A 13,888-nucleotide genomic window follows, 5' to 3' on the forward strand; every position below is an offset into this window, starting at 1 on the left:
ATGACATGACAGAAAACTTTCCTCACCGAATCGTTCTGCCGTAATTCATGAGCAAGTCATGGATATATACTTAGTTCGATTAAAAGTATACATTGAGTCATTGCAAAAGCATTTAATGAAAAGTATGCTTCAGAACTACATCATTGTCATTTATTCTATAACACTAATAATATAGAGCTATTGGTCCGCCATATTACCTAACAGGTCGTTGTCCTCCTACCACATTTGTTTAGCAAATAAGGCACAGAATTTAATTTTGCACTTGTTGCCAAAGACTCTAATCTTCTTTACCGCTATTCTCAGACATGACTGTATGCTGGTGCTGTATGAATTAGAAACGGAAGCTTACAAATATTCACCATCTAACAAGGCAAAAGCGAAGTGATGTCTCGTCCACGTATCGACTTTGTGATTACAGAGATTTTCAAATGGCATAGGCCTAGTTCATTGACTTTTTGACTGTTGTCGTTGTCGGACTTCACCAATATTAACACTTGACAGCAATTAAATCATTAGATGATCTGAGGAGTGAATTTGGTGGTCATATGGCTCAAAAGTGTGGAAAGTTATTGAAAGAACACCAGAATACTATGTCGACAGTGTTTATTAGGTGAGATACAAACATAGAACAAGTTCCAGTGGGTTTCAGGAGGTTACTTGTCCAGCCAGGGCTATAGTCCAGCTGGTAAAATTGGGTCTTTGAGGGCATCTGGCGGCTACCCCCCCCCCACTTCTTAAAACGTCTGGCAACGGCCATGCATTGCAATCCTGTAAGTGTAAATAACAAGTTCCAGTGGGTTTCATTAGGTTATATTTTCAGCTAGGCTAGCCTAGCTGGAAAAAGTTGGGTCTTTAAGGGCGTCTGGCGGCTACCCCCACCACTTAAAACGTCTGGCAATGGTCATTCATTTATCCTGTAAGTGTAACGAACAAGTTCCAGTGGGTTTCATTAGGTTACTTTTTCAGCTAGGCTAGCCTAGCTGGAAAAAGTTGGGTCTTTGAGGGCGTCTGGCGGCTACCCCCCACCACCTAAAACGTCTGGCAATGGTCATTCATTTATCCTGTAAGTGTAACGAACAAGTTCCAGTTGGTTTCATGAGGTTACTTTTTCAGCTAGGCTAGCCTAGCTGGAAAAATTTGGGTCTTTAAGGGCGTCTGGCGGCTACCCCCCACCACTTAAAACGTCTGGCAATGGTCATTCATTTATCCTGTAAGTGTAACGAACAAGTTCCAGTGGTTTTCATGAGGTTACTTTTTCAGCTAGGCTAGCCAAGCTGGAGTTGGGCCTTTAAGAGCGTCTGGCGGCTACCCCCCACCACTTAAAACGTCTGGCAATGGTCATTCATTTATCCTGTAAGTGTAACGAACAAGTTCCAATTGTTTTCATGGGGTTACTTTTCCAGCTAGGCTAGCCTAATTTTGAGGGGTCCTTTGTTTGGCCCTCCTGGCCACACCCACCACCGATGACCAGCCAGACGTGCATTTCCATACTTAGGGGCATATGTACTAAATTGCTGTATACATAAAAATTGGTAACCTTTTCAGCTAGGCTGACCCCCGCTGGCTCCCGGACTAAAAATTCTCCACTGATCTGGTCAGCCTGTATGTACTATATCTATACCACATAGAATGTTCTCCATTAATCTGGTCAACCTGTGTACATACACATTAAAATAGCCATGCATACAGTACATCATACATGTACATGACTACTAGTGTGTACATTTGTGACAATATATATATATATATATATATATATATATATATATATATATATATATATATATATATGTGTGTGTGTGTGTGTGTGTGCAAACGCAATTAGGACTGTTAACAAAGTGTGATTGTTTTCACACATTAATAGATAAAGCAGTTCAGTTACTGCAAAGTCGGTAGAAATCATTTATTTTTTATCAATCTCGGATGAGAATTCGATTTGATGACCAAGAGATTTAATATTCCCCTATATTTTTGATATACGTGCAGCCTAAATAGAGATATAGGCGATAATTTGTAACATATAGGTAGAATCATTAAAAAAAATAAAGTGCAAGTACTTTTACTTTTGCTAACCTTATTAAATCAGGACAAAGTGAAGAGTGCTATGAAAAATTAAAGACATGTTCTATTTGCTTTAAAAAGATTGTAATGGTGCCATTCCTAGACTTATTGGATAATTTAAAATGTAGGCCCTACACACACATAGGCCCTATATATATATATATATATATATATATATATATATATAACATTATGGTGAAAGAAATCAGATTTCATAAGTCAGATATATAATGAAAGAAATCAGAAATTATAACACATTGCACTTATTACATCATGGCACATTTTGTCATTGTTGCATCTTGTTGCGTGTTTTTGATACGCACTGTATATTATAATCATGGTCCTTCGCACTAATTTTTTTCCGCATTCCCTTGAAATTTGCTTTTAGATGCTCTATAAACGCGATTTTTGTACTTTGTTTTTACAAAAAGTTTCAATCAACCGTGATACCCCCTCTCGGTCGCTTCGCTCCCTCGCTGAGGATTTCACACCGTCACAATGTGCCCCCGTCGAGATCCCCCCCCCCCCCCCCAACCAACCAAAAGTGTTCCAGCGCGCTTGATTGCACAACATACTCCTTGGACATGCTCGGGTTACCGGTGAGAATGTATATCTAGTAGGAGTACTTCCATAACCACATTACCGTCTATCGTAATGCATAACTAGTACACAGCAATCGCATACCAAGGAGCTAGAAAGCATTATAGGCTCGGCTGTACACAGAAACTCTTACCATGGATCTGGTAGCTCCATATTCATATCGTGATAACCCCAGCTAGCAGCGTGGCGATGATAGTCAGGGCAAGGTAGGAACCGATTGAAGGGAGGTGAGCTGCATTGCGTTTTTATCTTTGGCTCCTTACATATACCCACAGAGTACTGTATGTTTGTATGTTTGTATATTATGTATGTGTACAGCTAGGCGATTTCATCCCAGGTCGAACTTGCAACATGTTTAACCCTTCAAAACTAACAGTCCCGTTGTTGGTTTCAATAGGGAAAACAGTTTATTGGTCAAAAAGAATACCAACAGAAAATGTCTTGTCGGACTGACAAAATCAAACAGAAATCCAACAAACACCAATAAAGGTCCTATAGGGTCAATAGAAAACCAATAAACAATTTGTTGTTGGTCAAAAAGAATACGTTTTGTTGGTCCAATAGAAAACCAACAGGCTTCAATTAAAAGTTCCGTTGGGGATTTATCGGGACCTATACAAGTTATCTTAAAGTCTTCGAGAAAGCTTCTTTGTGTGTGTGTGTGTGTGTGTGTGTGTGTGTGTGTGTGTGTGTGTGTTTTATTGATTTTCAAAAACAAATCATACATAGAATTAAAGCAATCAAAGCAAAAAACAAAACAAAACAAAACAAAACAAAAAGCAGCCATACCAAGTATTTCACAAATAGGAGTTGTCACCCATTTTCACAAATCATCTTAAGCAAAATAATGTAGGATTACGAGAGATGTCCCAAGCAAACCGCAGACAAGCCCGCGAACACGCCAGCCGGACCGCCGCTCACTCCACCAGCACCAGTTCAGGCCGCTGGCAGACTCCATTCTTTATTCGAGTGTTACATTTTTAGTTAAACATGACAAATCATCCACCCACAGTTACGATACTCTTTACTCAACCCTTCTTTCTTCATACACTTACGCAAACATGCATACACACACACACAATAATCAATATACAAAATGGAATCTGCCCACATAGCCGATCGGGTTAGGCCGGAATAGAGAGAGCAGCAAACCCACCCAGCAGGCACACAAGGCCGCCAACGGAAAGCCGGAATCATTCCCGAAACCTGCTGGCAGTATAAACTGTATGTGACTCGCTGGAATGGATGACAACCTAAAAACAGTACATGTAAACAAATTTTGCATAATACTCATACAAAACCAAAATAAGTACATGTATGTACTATTGTACATAACATTCTTTCAGGTTTAACAAATAATAAAGCTTCTTTTTTGATGAAGTCATATTAGCTTATTCTTTCCTGCACAGAAAGTTCTAAATTGCACATGACACATCCTTACTAGCTATAACTTCTTGCTGTACGGACTAATACCCGATATCTAAACGCATAAAACATTCAATGACTTCCTAGGTTCGTCTAACCCCAATTCAATATTCTTTGTATCAACTCATAGAGAAGAAGTTTTCCAAATTGTGGATCTTCATGATGAGAAAAGTTCTGATTTTGATGGTATTAATAACCGTTCACTGAAAAATATTATTGTTTATGTCGTTGAACCCCTTGTCCCACATTCTTGATTCATCTGTTTCGACTGGTGTTGTACCCGACAATATGAAAATAGCTAAGGTTCTCCCAGTGTTTAAAAAGGGGGATGAAAGTGATGTCAATAATTACAGGCCTATCTGATTATCAAGTATGTCAAAGGTTTTAGAAAGAATTGCATATGTTAGAACATCTAGATTTTGCCAAGCAAATCATAATGTTCACAATTTGGTTTTCGTGAAGACCATTGCACATCACATGCTCTACCTTCATTTGTAGAAAAAGCGACACAAGCACAAGATATGTTTTGTCACATAATTATTTCTATGGTTAGTATTTTCCTGGACTTCTCCAAGGCCTTCGACACTATCAATCATGAAATACTACTCAGCAAGTTATATCATTATGGAATTCGTGGGAAGGCCTTGGAGTGGTTTAGGAGCTACTAACAGAAAACAATTTGTGACTTTCAACAATATAAACTCTCAGATGTTAGATATAAATTGTGGTGTTCCACAAAGTAGTGTATTTTACCCACTCCTCTTTATAATTCATATTAATGATTTTCAAAAATCTTCGAAATTATTATCGTTTATACTGTTTGTAGATGATTTCATTTTTTTTTTTTGCCCACCCTGATCCTCATACTCTTCTTCATATACCCTGAATTCAGAATTGATAGAAGTTTCATATTGGATCAAGGCTGATAAGCTTTCCCTCAATATTGCTCGATCTAAGTTTATGATTTTCAGTAATTCAATAGAAATATTGCCTGGGGACATATCAATCGACAATATTCTTCTTGAACAAGTCAATAGTATAAGATTTCTTGGTATTTGTGATGACAAACTTGGAGAGATCATGTCAATGATTTCTGTAAAACAATTTCACGAAATAAAAATATAATAAATATACTGAAATATTTTCTATCAACTTCTTTATTAACTATGCTTCACTCCAGTTTTATTTTACCGTATTTGAATTGTGGGATTTAAGAGTAGGGCAACAGGCATCAATTCATAAAAAAAAATATCATTTACCATTTACTACGTACAATCTTCGCCCAAAATACATTTGTTTTCACTGGCCCGAGGTTCTGGAACAGCCTTGATAATACTCTATATAGGACCCCGTTTACAGTAAGTGAAAAGACCGGGCTCGGCCGCGGCCGAGTCCAGCCTTCATTTCACTGTACATAAACGCGCAAAAGACCATTTAAAGGGATAGTACAGTATTGGTGGAGATGAGAATTGGGCTTTTAAATTTTTGCGAGATATCAAGAAAACACTTATTATGTAGTACAGAGCATACCATTTTAAGATGAATTCAAAGTTTATTTGATGAAAATCGGGTTTGGAATGACTGAAACATCCAAAAACAAAGTAAAACAAAGCGATCGTGATAAAGTGTGGGTCCCACACTTTAGTAGAATCGCTCTTTTTTGACATCTCAGACATTTCAAAACCAATTTTCATCGAATAAACGTTGAATTCCTCATAGAATTACATGCTCTTTCATATTTCATAAGAGTTTTCTGATTATCTCACCAAAAAATGTTAGAAACCTGAAATTAGGTCTCAACCAAAAATATACGATCCCTTTAATGCGGTACTATATCGGCAGCGCATTTGGCCAAGTTCTGGAGGTAATCTCGGCCACGGCTTGGCCGCGACCGAGCCCGGCCTTTTCTCACTCTAAACGCAAACTGGGCCAATAATGTGGTAGCAAATTAAGTCTGGCATCTAGTCCCTTACCTCTGCCCGTATTATTTCGCTATTCAGGATATTAACGCCCTCAGTGTCGAAAACTAGTGTAGTCAAAGGTGGTTTTGTCCTGCAGAGGTCTTTGCCTTCGGCAAAGGCGGCGAATACGTCACCGCGGAGTCCAGTTTGCAAAGAGCCTGGAAACCAGACTATACCACATTGCGACCAGCGGCGCCCTTCCAATAATAGTGCTTATTTACAAGCAGAGCACCACTACGACAAAATATTGCAGGGCTGCCAACTCTCACGCATTGAGCGTGAGACTACGCATTTTGGTCCTTTCTCACTCTAAAACTTTATTTCATTTGCATGCATTTCTATTGATCTCACTCATTTTGACTCCTAAATATAGCATTGGCCTATGGGAGTCTCACCCTCAATTAGTTTCCAGTGTTGGCAGCCCTGATATTGAAAGGTTTGAATTAAAAGCCGGGCCGCGCCTGGCACTGTAAACGGACAGAATTGTGGGGCTCGGCCCCGCAATTGAGGCTGGGCTCTGCCGCGGCTCAGCCCAGCCCCGCCTGTGGGGTCTAAAAGATACTCTGACTTTTCCTTCTTTTAAATAAAAGCTAAAAAAAAATCTTTTGTCATCCTCGCGTAATCAAACAAATAGATGATTTCTTTTTCATAAGATAAATGAATAAATTGATGATTAGTATTTTGTAGATAATTAAGAGTTTGTGTTTTAAGCCAAATTTGTATAGAATTTTAAGTTCTTCCTCATGCCTTGGTGACCTTTCGAGTTATTGAATGTAGACATTGTCTTGGTTTGTTTCCCTCCCTTTCTTTTTCATGCCTATCTTTAGTTTTATTTTCTTTCTGTTCCGTCCCTGCTTTTGGTATTCATATTGTCCTTGTCATAGTCTTTTTTTATTTTCTAATTATTTCGCCTGACATCAGGATATCAAAATTTTAAACATGGAGTCGTTGACGGATCTTGAGATGCCATCACCTCCTAGAATAATTAACAAATTTTACAAGCTATGCTTTTCTTGTAAATTCCTCTTTTCCATGTAAAGTTTTCAATTAAGATTGTATTGTTTACTTGTTTATTCATCCAAACCAGAGTTGATATTATCAAAATAATATATTCATGGTTTGTTGAAAATTACGTGATTCAAAGTTCCTTCTGAGATTATGTACTCGTGTAAGAGTTATAACACTCTGTATTACTTTATATGGAAATAAAATAATATTGGATTGAATTGAATTGAATTTAGTTCGTTATAGTTTTGCCGAATAGTTGTTGAGATTTTAGGGGTGGTTACTAACTAGATCACACATTCAATATCAAAATATAAAAATACCACTTATTAACTAAAAACATAAGTTAAAAATGGGAATATCATAACAATAATGTTTAATTAGTGGCGGATCCAGGGGGGGGGGGGCGCACAGGGTGCACCCCTCTTAGTTTTGTTTTATTTTTGTTAAAAGAAAACAAATAAAAAGAGGCGCGCTCGTCTTTATGTTTTGTTAAAACAAAAGAAATAAGAAGAAAAATGGAGGCGCGTCCGTCCCCCTTTCATTTTGTAAAAGCACCTCGATCCCCCTGTACGGAATTCCTGGCTCCGCCCTTAAATATGCATTGCAAATACAATTAGATTCCTAATAAAGTTCGAAGTTGAATTTTGATTTCAAATACCGGTAATAACCAAGTTGTGCGGGATCTGGCAGACGGGACACCATGGTGTGCTTGGCCAGCTTGAGGACTGTTGTTCAGGCCAAGTGGAGATGGGTGGTGGTCATTGCCTCTTCCACGCTCTGCGGCGTCGTCTACGGCTGTCTGTATTCCTTTGGTCTCCTCATGGTCGCCCTCATCGACGACTTCGACAGCGGAGTCAGTAAAACGGGTACATGACGTTTTATCTTGTACGTAGCGATCACCATCGCTGATCGGCGAGCTTGTCTTTTTTTTTCCATCTTTAAAGGGATCATATAGTTTGGGTTGAGACGTAATTTCAGGTTTCTAACCCCTTATGAAATGTGAAGGAGCATGTAATATTCTAAAAGGAATTCATAGTTTATTTGTTTAAAATTGGTTTTTGAAATGGCTGAGATATCCAAAACAGAGTGATCTTAATGAAAGGTAGGACCCACCTTTTATTACAGTCGCTTTGTTTTACTTTGTTTTTTGGATATCTCAGCCATTCCTTAACCGAATTTCATCAAATAAACTCTGAATTCCTCTTGGAATGGTAAATATGCTGTACTATTTCATAAGTAGTTTCTTGGTGTCTCGCAAAAAAAAGTTAAAAACCCAATCCTCATTTCCACCAATACTGTCAAAAAGAGCTCGCAAAGGGAGCAAAACATAAAGTTTCACCGTATATACAGACCGAACCTTCGACGTTCCCTTACAATCATCATAATGAATATGATCAAGGCGTCCTTTTAATTTTATCCGATTGCGTAGACTCTTTATACTGTGTAATGTTCAATGATGAAATAAAGATAATGTTGGTTTGTTTTATATTGAATGCATCGTCGTGAGGACATCAATATCTAACTGCCTGATGATGCTGACAAGTGGATTTCACGCAGCCGCCAAATAGATGATAACTACAAACATGATATAATTGTACAAGTTGTACTTGATCATGTTTATTGTTGCCAGTTGTATACGTTGTGATATCTTTTCAGGCTATATTGGAACATCTTCGTACGGGGTGTCACTGGCGGCGTGTCTGCTCACATCACCGCTGACCACGAAACTGGGATACCGCCTTGCCGGCTGTCTGGGCGTCACCTTCTGTGTCGTTGCCTCGATTGCGACTTCTTTCGCTCCCGGTATCTCCGTTATGTTCTTTTCCTACAGCTGCCTCTACGGAGTAGGATGCAGTTTCATTTTGTGCTGTGCGTTCAACTGTCCAATCGGCTACTTCCCCAATAAACATCGATCATTTGCAGTGGGAACGGTGTCAGCTGGTTTTAATATCGGTAAGGTCAAATGTAGACTGTAAGAAGAAAAAAAGGTGTATGCATGCGTAATTATATACATGTATGTATGCATATATATATATGTATATACTCTGATTTTGTGTTCTTTGTTATGAATAATGAAACTCGTCAATATCAGTAGGAACTTATTGCATCAGTCAACTGACCCATTACACACGTTGCTCTGGTGTGAGAACTATTACAAATTTTCATGAGGGCTTGCTAGGCTCTCTTTGGTACAGTTCGAGCTTAGGAGCCGCAGAAGTCACAACTCGCAGTGGTAACACGAGGCTTTCAAAATTACGAATTAAGGGTTATTTTGGACTGGAGACAAAATTTCGTTTCCACTCTAATTTACATTAGTCTTTTATCTGTTTCTCTATTTGTAAACTATTTACACTCAGGGATTACAACATGATTGTATTCAATGCAGACGAAGAAATGAATAACTCATAATGTAGGCCTAATTTCGTATTTTACTTTTATGATGCAAGTTTGTTTGTTGAGCTTAAAGCGATCTATTTTTGTTGGATTCTTTGTTAGGTGTGTTGATCTTCAATCCGGTCGTTTACGCCCTCATCAACCGGTTCGGTTGGCGTGGAATGATGAGGATCACGTCGGGAATCATTGGCGTGGTCGGATGCTTCTGTGTCCCAACGTTCACTTCTGCCCCAAGTGAGCCATGTCGGCGTTCCCCTCCGGAGGCAGATGGTCTTGAAGATGGTCGCGTACTCAAGGACAAGGAATCTGAGCGAGAACAGTTCTTGGAGGACAGCGGTTGTGACCACGTAGTTCCTATTAGAACTAAGCCGAATGTGCAATCAGGTACCATCAAAGATCAAAGTGTTTCTAGAGACAAACTGGACAGCCGTAAAGCGAGGACCTTTATCGAAAATGATACAACGGCAGAGAAGTCGCTCCCGAAATTGCATCAAAACGGGAGCTCCAAAGATAGCCCTGAATATAGACTCCAGGGCAATGGTTCTGTCGACGAAGATGTTGATAAAACGCGTCATTTTGATCGTACCCCAGAAGGACTTCACGAAGCTAGAGAACCTTCGTCAGCAGACTCTCTGACGGGTAAAGCTCACGGACAGACTGGCTCATCCTGCTCTTGGCTCCATGGACTCGAGATCCTGAAAATGCCAGAAATGTGGCTGATCCAGCTGGGATTTGTAACGGCGGCTGTGGCTGTCTCATTTGCCTACTTCAGCACGGTACCAAATTTCGACCGATAGGCAGTTTTGTATCGTATTGTAAAGCAAACTATAATCATGTATCACTGCTTTTTCAAAGGTCTCATTTTTGTCTCTTGTTTATTTCAGTAGGGACACCGTCTTTTTGGTACTCTGAACTTCAGCATGAATTTGAAAACGAACTCCATTTGACGCCATTTTCTGTTCAGGAATAGAATTTTGATCAATGAAAGAGTTAGAGTTTCAACCAGTTCGAAGAAATATATCGAAGTTATCGAATTTCAATACAGATTAATGTTTTGAAATGATGGTAACTTGCGGCATACCTGTGATGATGCAATGTCATGTCACAATAGCTAGACTGCATCAATAATACTCATTAATAATAGGCCTACACATTAATATTAACACGGGGTATATTATACGTATATTTACCTCTTTAGGATAATGAAATGGGAAGAATATACCAGGTAATCAGTATTTGGTTAGATCAGGTTGAAAAGGGAAATGTGGCACATGAATAAACTTTGGAGACGTGCACCACACGAGGTGATATCGCCGTCGCATTTATTCATTTTAATAAAGTGAGCGTTGCAATTTCATATGTGCATGAACAAGTGTGAAGCGCTATATACATTTAACTTGTCGTTTTTCACGGAGATCTCGGGTCTTCTATTCATGATTACTGCCACTCTCTTTATTTTTTTTTCTAGCTCTATCTTTATCCTTGCGGAATTTTTCTTTCATGGTTTGCAACTGTTGACATTACAGGTCAACATGACGATTTCGTCGGGATTCTCGAAGAAGACGGCAGCTCTGGTCATGGCGACGATGGGCGCTACGGAGGTCGTCGGAAAGATCGTCCTGGGCGTGATCACCGATCGTCTGCCGATCCCAAAGATCTTCATTGTCATGGTGGCCAATTGCACTGGCGCCCTGTTCATGTTCGTAATGACACAGATTACGCCATCAAAGCCGTACATTTTCTTTCAGGCAACAGGTACAGACTCCAGCAGACCGAAGTTACGTTCAGACCGTGATCCCTATAAGCCTCGAGAATAGCTATCTTCTAGGAGAGGTTCGGTGTTAGACACCTTGTTACAGACACACTCGCTGATACCTATCTTGAAGTTAACTCGAAGATAGCTATCCACGAGATATCGCAGGGTTAGCGCTCTATCAACGAGCCGCGGGGGTTCCACTCGTAGTTACGCTTCATGTGGACAGAACTTGTTGATAGGAGCTATTGTAGATAAGCGTGGTTACGGGGGACAGTTAGCCTATCATCGAGGATAGCTACCTTCAAGGATAAGCTTCGTCGTGTGAACGCCCGTCGTATAGTTAGGGGGCCAGAGCTTATCCCCCAAGATAGCTATTCTCGAGGTTAGCTGGGATCACCGTCTGAACGTAACGTAATGACATTTGCGGAATTAGCGAGTGTTGATGCAGTGGCTCTTATTTTGTCCTTTGTCTCGTTTGTGATGACTTTCTGTAAAAGGGATGTTGATAGAAGATTCGCAGCCTACCGCATAATCTGGTCATAGGGTTGTAAGTACTCACAGTCCTGGGCCCTTTTGCATAAAAGTTATGATCAAACGCAAGTCAAGAAAATCATACACAACTTGATTTTCAACCAGTCAGAATGGAACATTTGGGACTTACGTTTGATCTTCTTGACCTGCGTTTGATCGTAACTCTTATGCAACGAGGTCCAGATCATACAGGACTTGGGTAATCCAAACTTGATTCATCCAGTTTCTTTCCAGGTCATGTGCTTGATACTCATATTAGGCTCATATTTGATAAGCACAGTCAGTAACTCCAGTATCTTTTGGTGTATAGCAACGAGACAATGGTCATGTTCACTTGTATGTATGCCCTGCGTGTAATTTAAATGATAACATGTTTTATTCAGCTCTCGATTTCCAGCCAACACAACTTGTTTCTGAAATCGATGCTTCTGAAACCTTAGTAAGAGGGGACTTTTTTTGTTGTTGCTAAAATAACATGAGTTTTTGGGGCTATCGCCATATCATAATCGTAGGAAGATGTTTTAATTATTGTGGCATTACATGCAAATCTGTGAAAGAGTTGTGCAATACTAGTATTCTTTTTAATTCATTTTTACTGATTTAAATGAATGAATCTATCAATTTATCTATCTATAGTATCTATCTATCTATAGTCTTTATCTATCTATCTAATTAGTACCTACCTGTTTGTCACTATCACAATCACCTTTTATTTCCTCAACAGTGCAGGGGTTATTCGTACTGGCTTCTCTCGACTCCCTATCACATTCCCTTAGTGAGCAGATCTTCAGGGTCGAGTACCGGCTCCAGATGTGGGCAGGAATGTCAATATCCTTCGGCTTGGGTGGAACACTTGGAGCGGTATTAGGTAAGCGGCGATTAGCGTGGTAGAGAAATAAACCCTTTTTTGTGTCAGAAATTTTTGGCAGAATTCTATGAGGTTTCCAGTGCCAATTTCACATGATTATTTCTTTGTACATTGTGTTAAAAAAAAAGGGAAAATAAAGTTTGAATCAATTTATTGGCTCTCAAAGTATACACTCAGAGATAATGGAAGCTGAAAAATGTGACGAGAAGCTATAGGCGGCTTTTGAAACTCACGCCGAATGTGCCTTTTTAGGACGGGAACATTAGAATTCAAGAAGGGGTCGCCAGAAATCAAGAAGGGAACTTGTTTAGACTCGCCCGTCAAGTGTACGTTCAGGAAGAGCAGAAGACAATCATAAGGTGCCTTGACGAATTACAACGATTCCCTTTCTCTCCCCTGCTTATCTTATATATAACCAACACGGCGTGGTAAATTTCAGCAAGTCGCTTTCTCAACGCATGTTTAGCCACCTGAAACGGTTTAAGAAAAATTGTGCAATGCAATATTCTGAGTAGTTCTTGCCAGTAAAATTATGCTACATGTAATATGGTAGTCAAATATACAAAGAGTTACTTGAGGTTATATGGCTTAAATAATTATGGTCAAATCAGTCCGAGTCGTGAGGCGAACAGCCATGTATGTACGATAATTGTGTTTTATAATTTCATTACAGTTAAGATTCTATGTTCTATATTCAAGTCTTTTTATGGTAACATTAGTGAATTCCCGTTCTTAATTTTGTCCATTTTCTAAATATTTCAGGTGAGAGTGTTGATAACACAGGCTCCTACCAGATGGCGTATTATGGGAATGTTGGAATCTTTCTTGCCTCCACGACACTCTTTGGTCTTGCCATTGTGTACCAGAGACTCTTTGCAAGGGACCGATTCATCTTGTTCCAAAGAGTTGGTCGCCGATATTCCGCGATTGATCAGAAGACTATTGAGAAATCTTCTAAGCCAGATCGTACCGATGGTCTTCATGATGACGTATCTTGGCGGAAAAGTGGATGGAATTACCTCGTAACAGAGAGAATCACCAGCGTGTAGAATAGATCAACTTTAAATTTTTATGCTCGCGACGCCATACTACGAGCTTATACTCATAGAAGGCAAAATATTGAATTACTGAAACTGCACCTTCTCTATACACTTGACGCTGATAATACGTATACTTAAAAAGTCAAGCAATCAAGATACAAAATATAGCATACAGTGGACCTTGACTCGAAAGTGTGTCTGCGTACGATATCTATACATAGGTACATGTGAAAGACTATACGCT

The 13,888-nt window shown here is 39.4% G+C and overlaps 1 protein-coding gene across 1 annotated transcript; it reads left to right on the forward strand.

The window, feature by feature from the left end:
• Positions 1-7,755: 7,755 nt before the first annotated feature.
• Positions 7,756-13,653, forward strand: LOC139732477 (uncharacterized). Its single transcript, XM_071643343.1, has 6 exons — positions 7,756-7,921; positions 8,712-9,008; positions 9,552-10,225; positions 10,976-11,204; positions 12,461-12,604; positions 13,367-13,653. Exons 1-6 carry the CDS (start codon positions 7,756-7,758, stop codon positions 13,651-13,653), a joined length of 1,797 nt encoding a protein of 598 aa, XP_071499444.1.
• The last annotated feature ends 235 nt before the right edge of the window (positions 13,654-13,888 follow it).

Source organism: Diadema antillarum, unplaced genomic scaffold (assembly GCF_040938485.1).
Source record: "Diadema antillarum isolate AM-2024a unplaced genomic scaffold, OU_Dant_1.0 scf00000024, whole genome shotgun sequence".
Lineage (NCBI taxonomy): Eukaryota > Metazoa > Echinodermata > Echinoidea > Diadematoida > Diadematidae > Diadema > Diadema antillarum.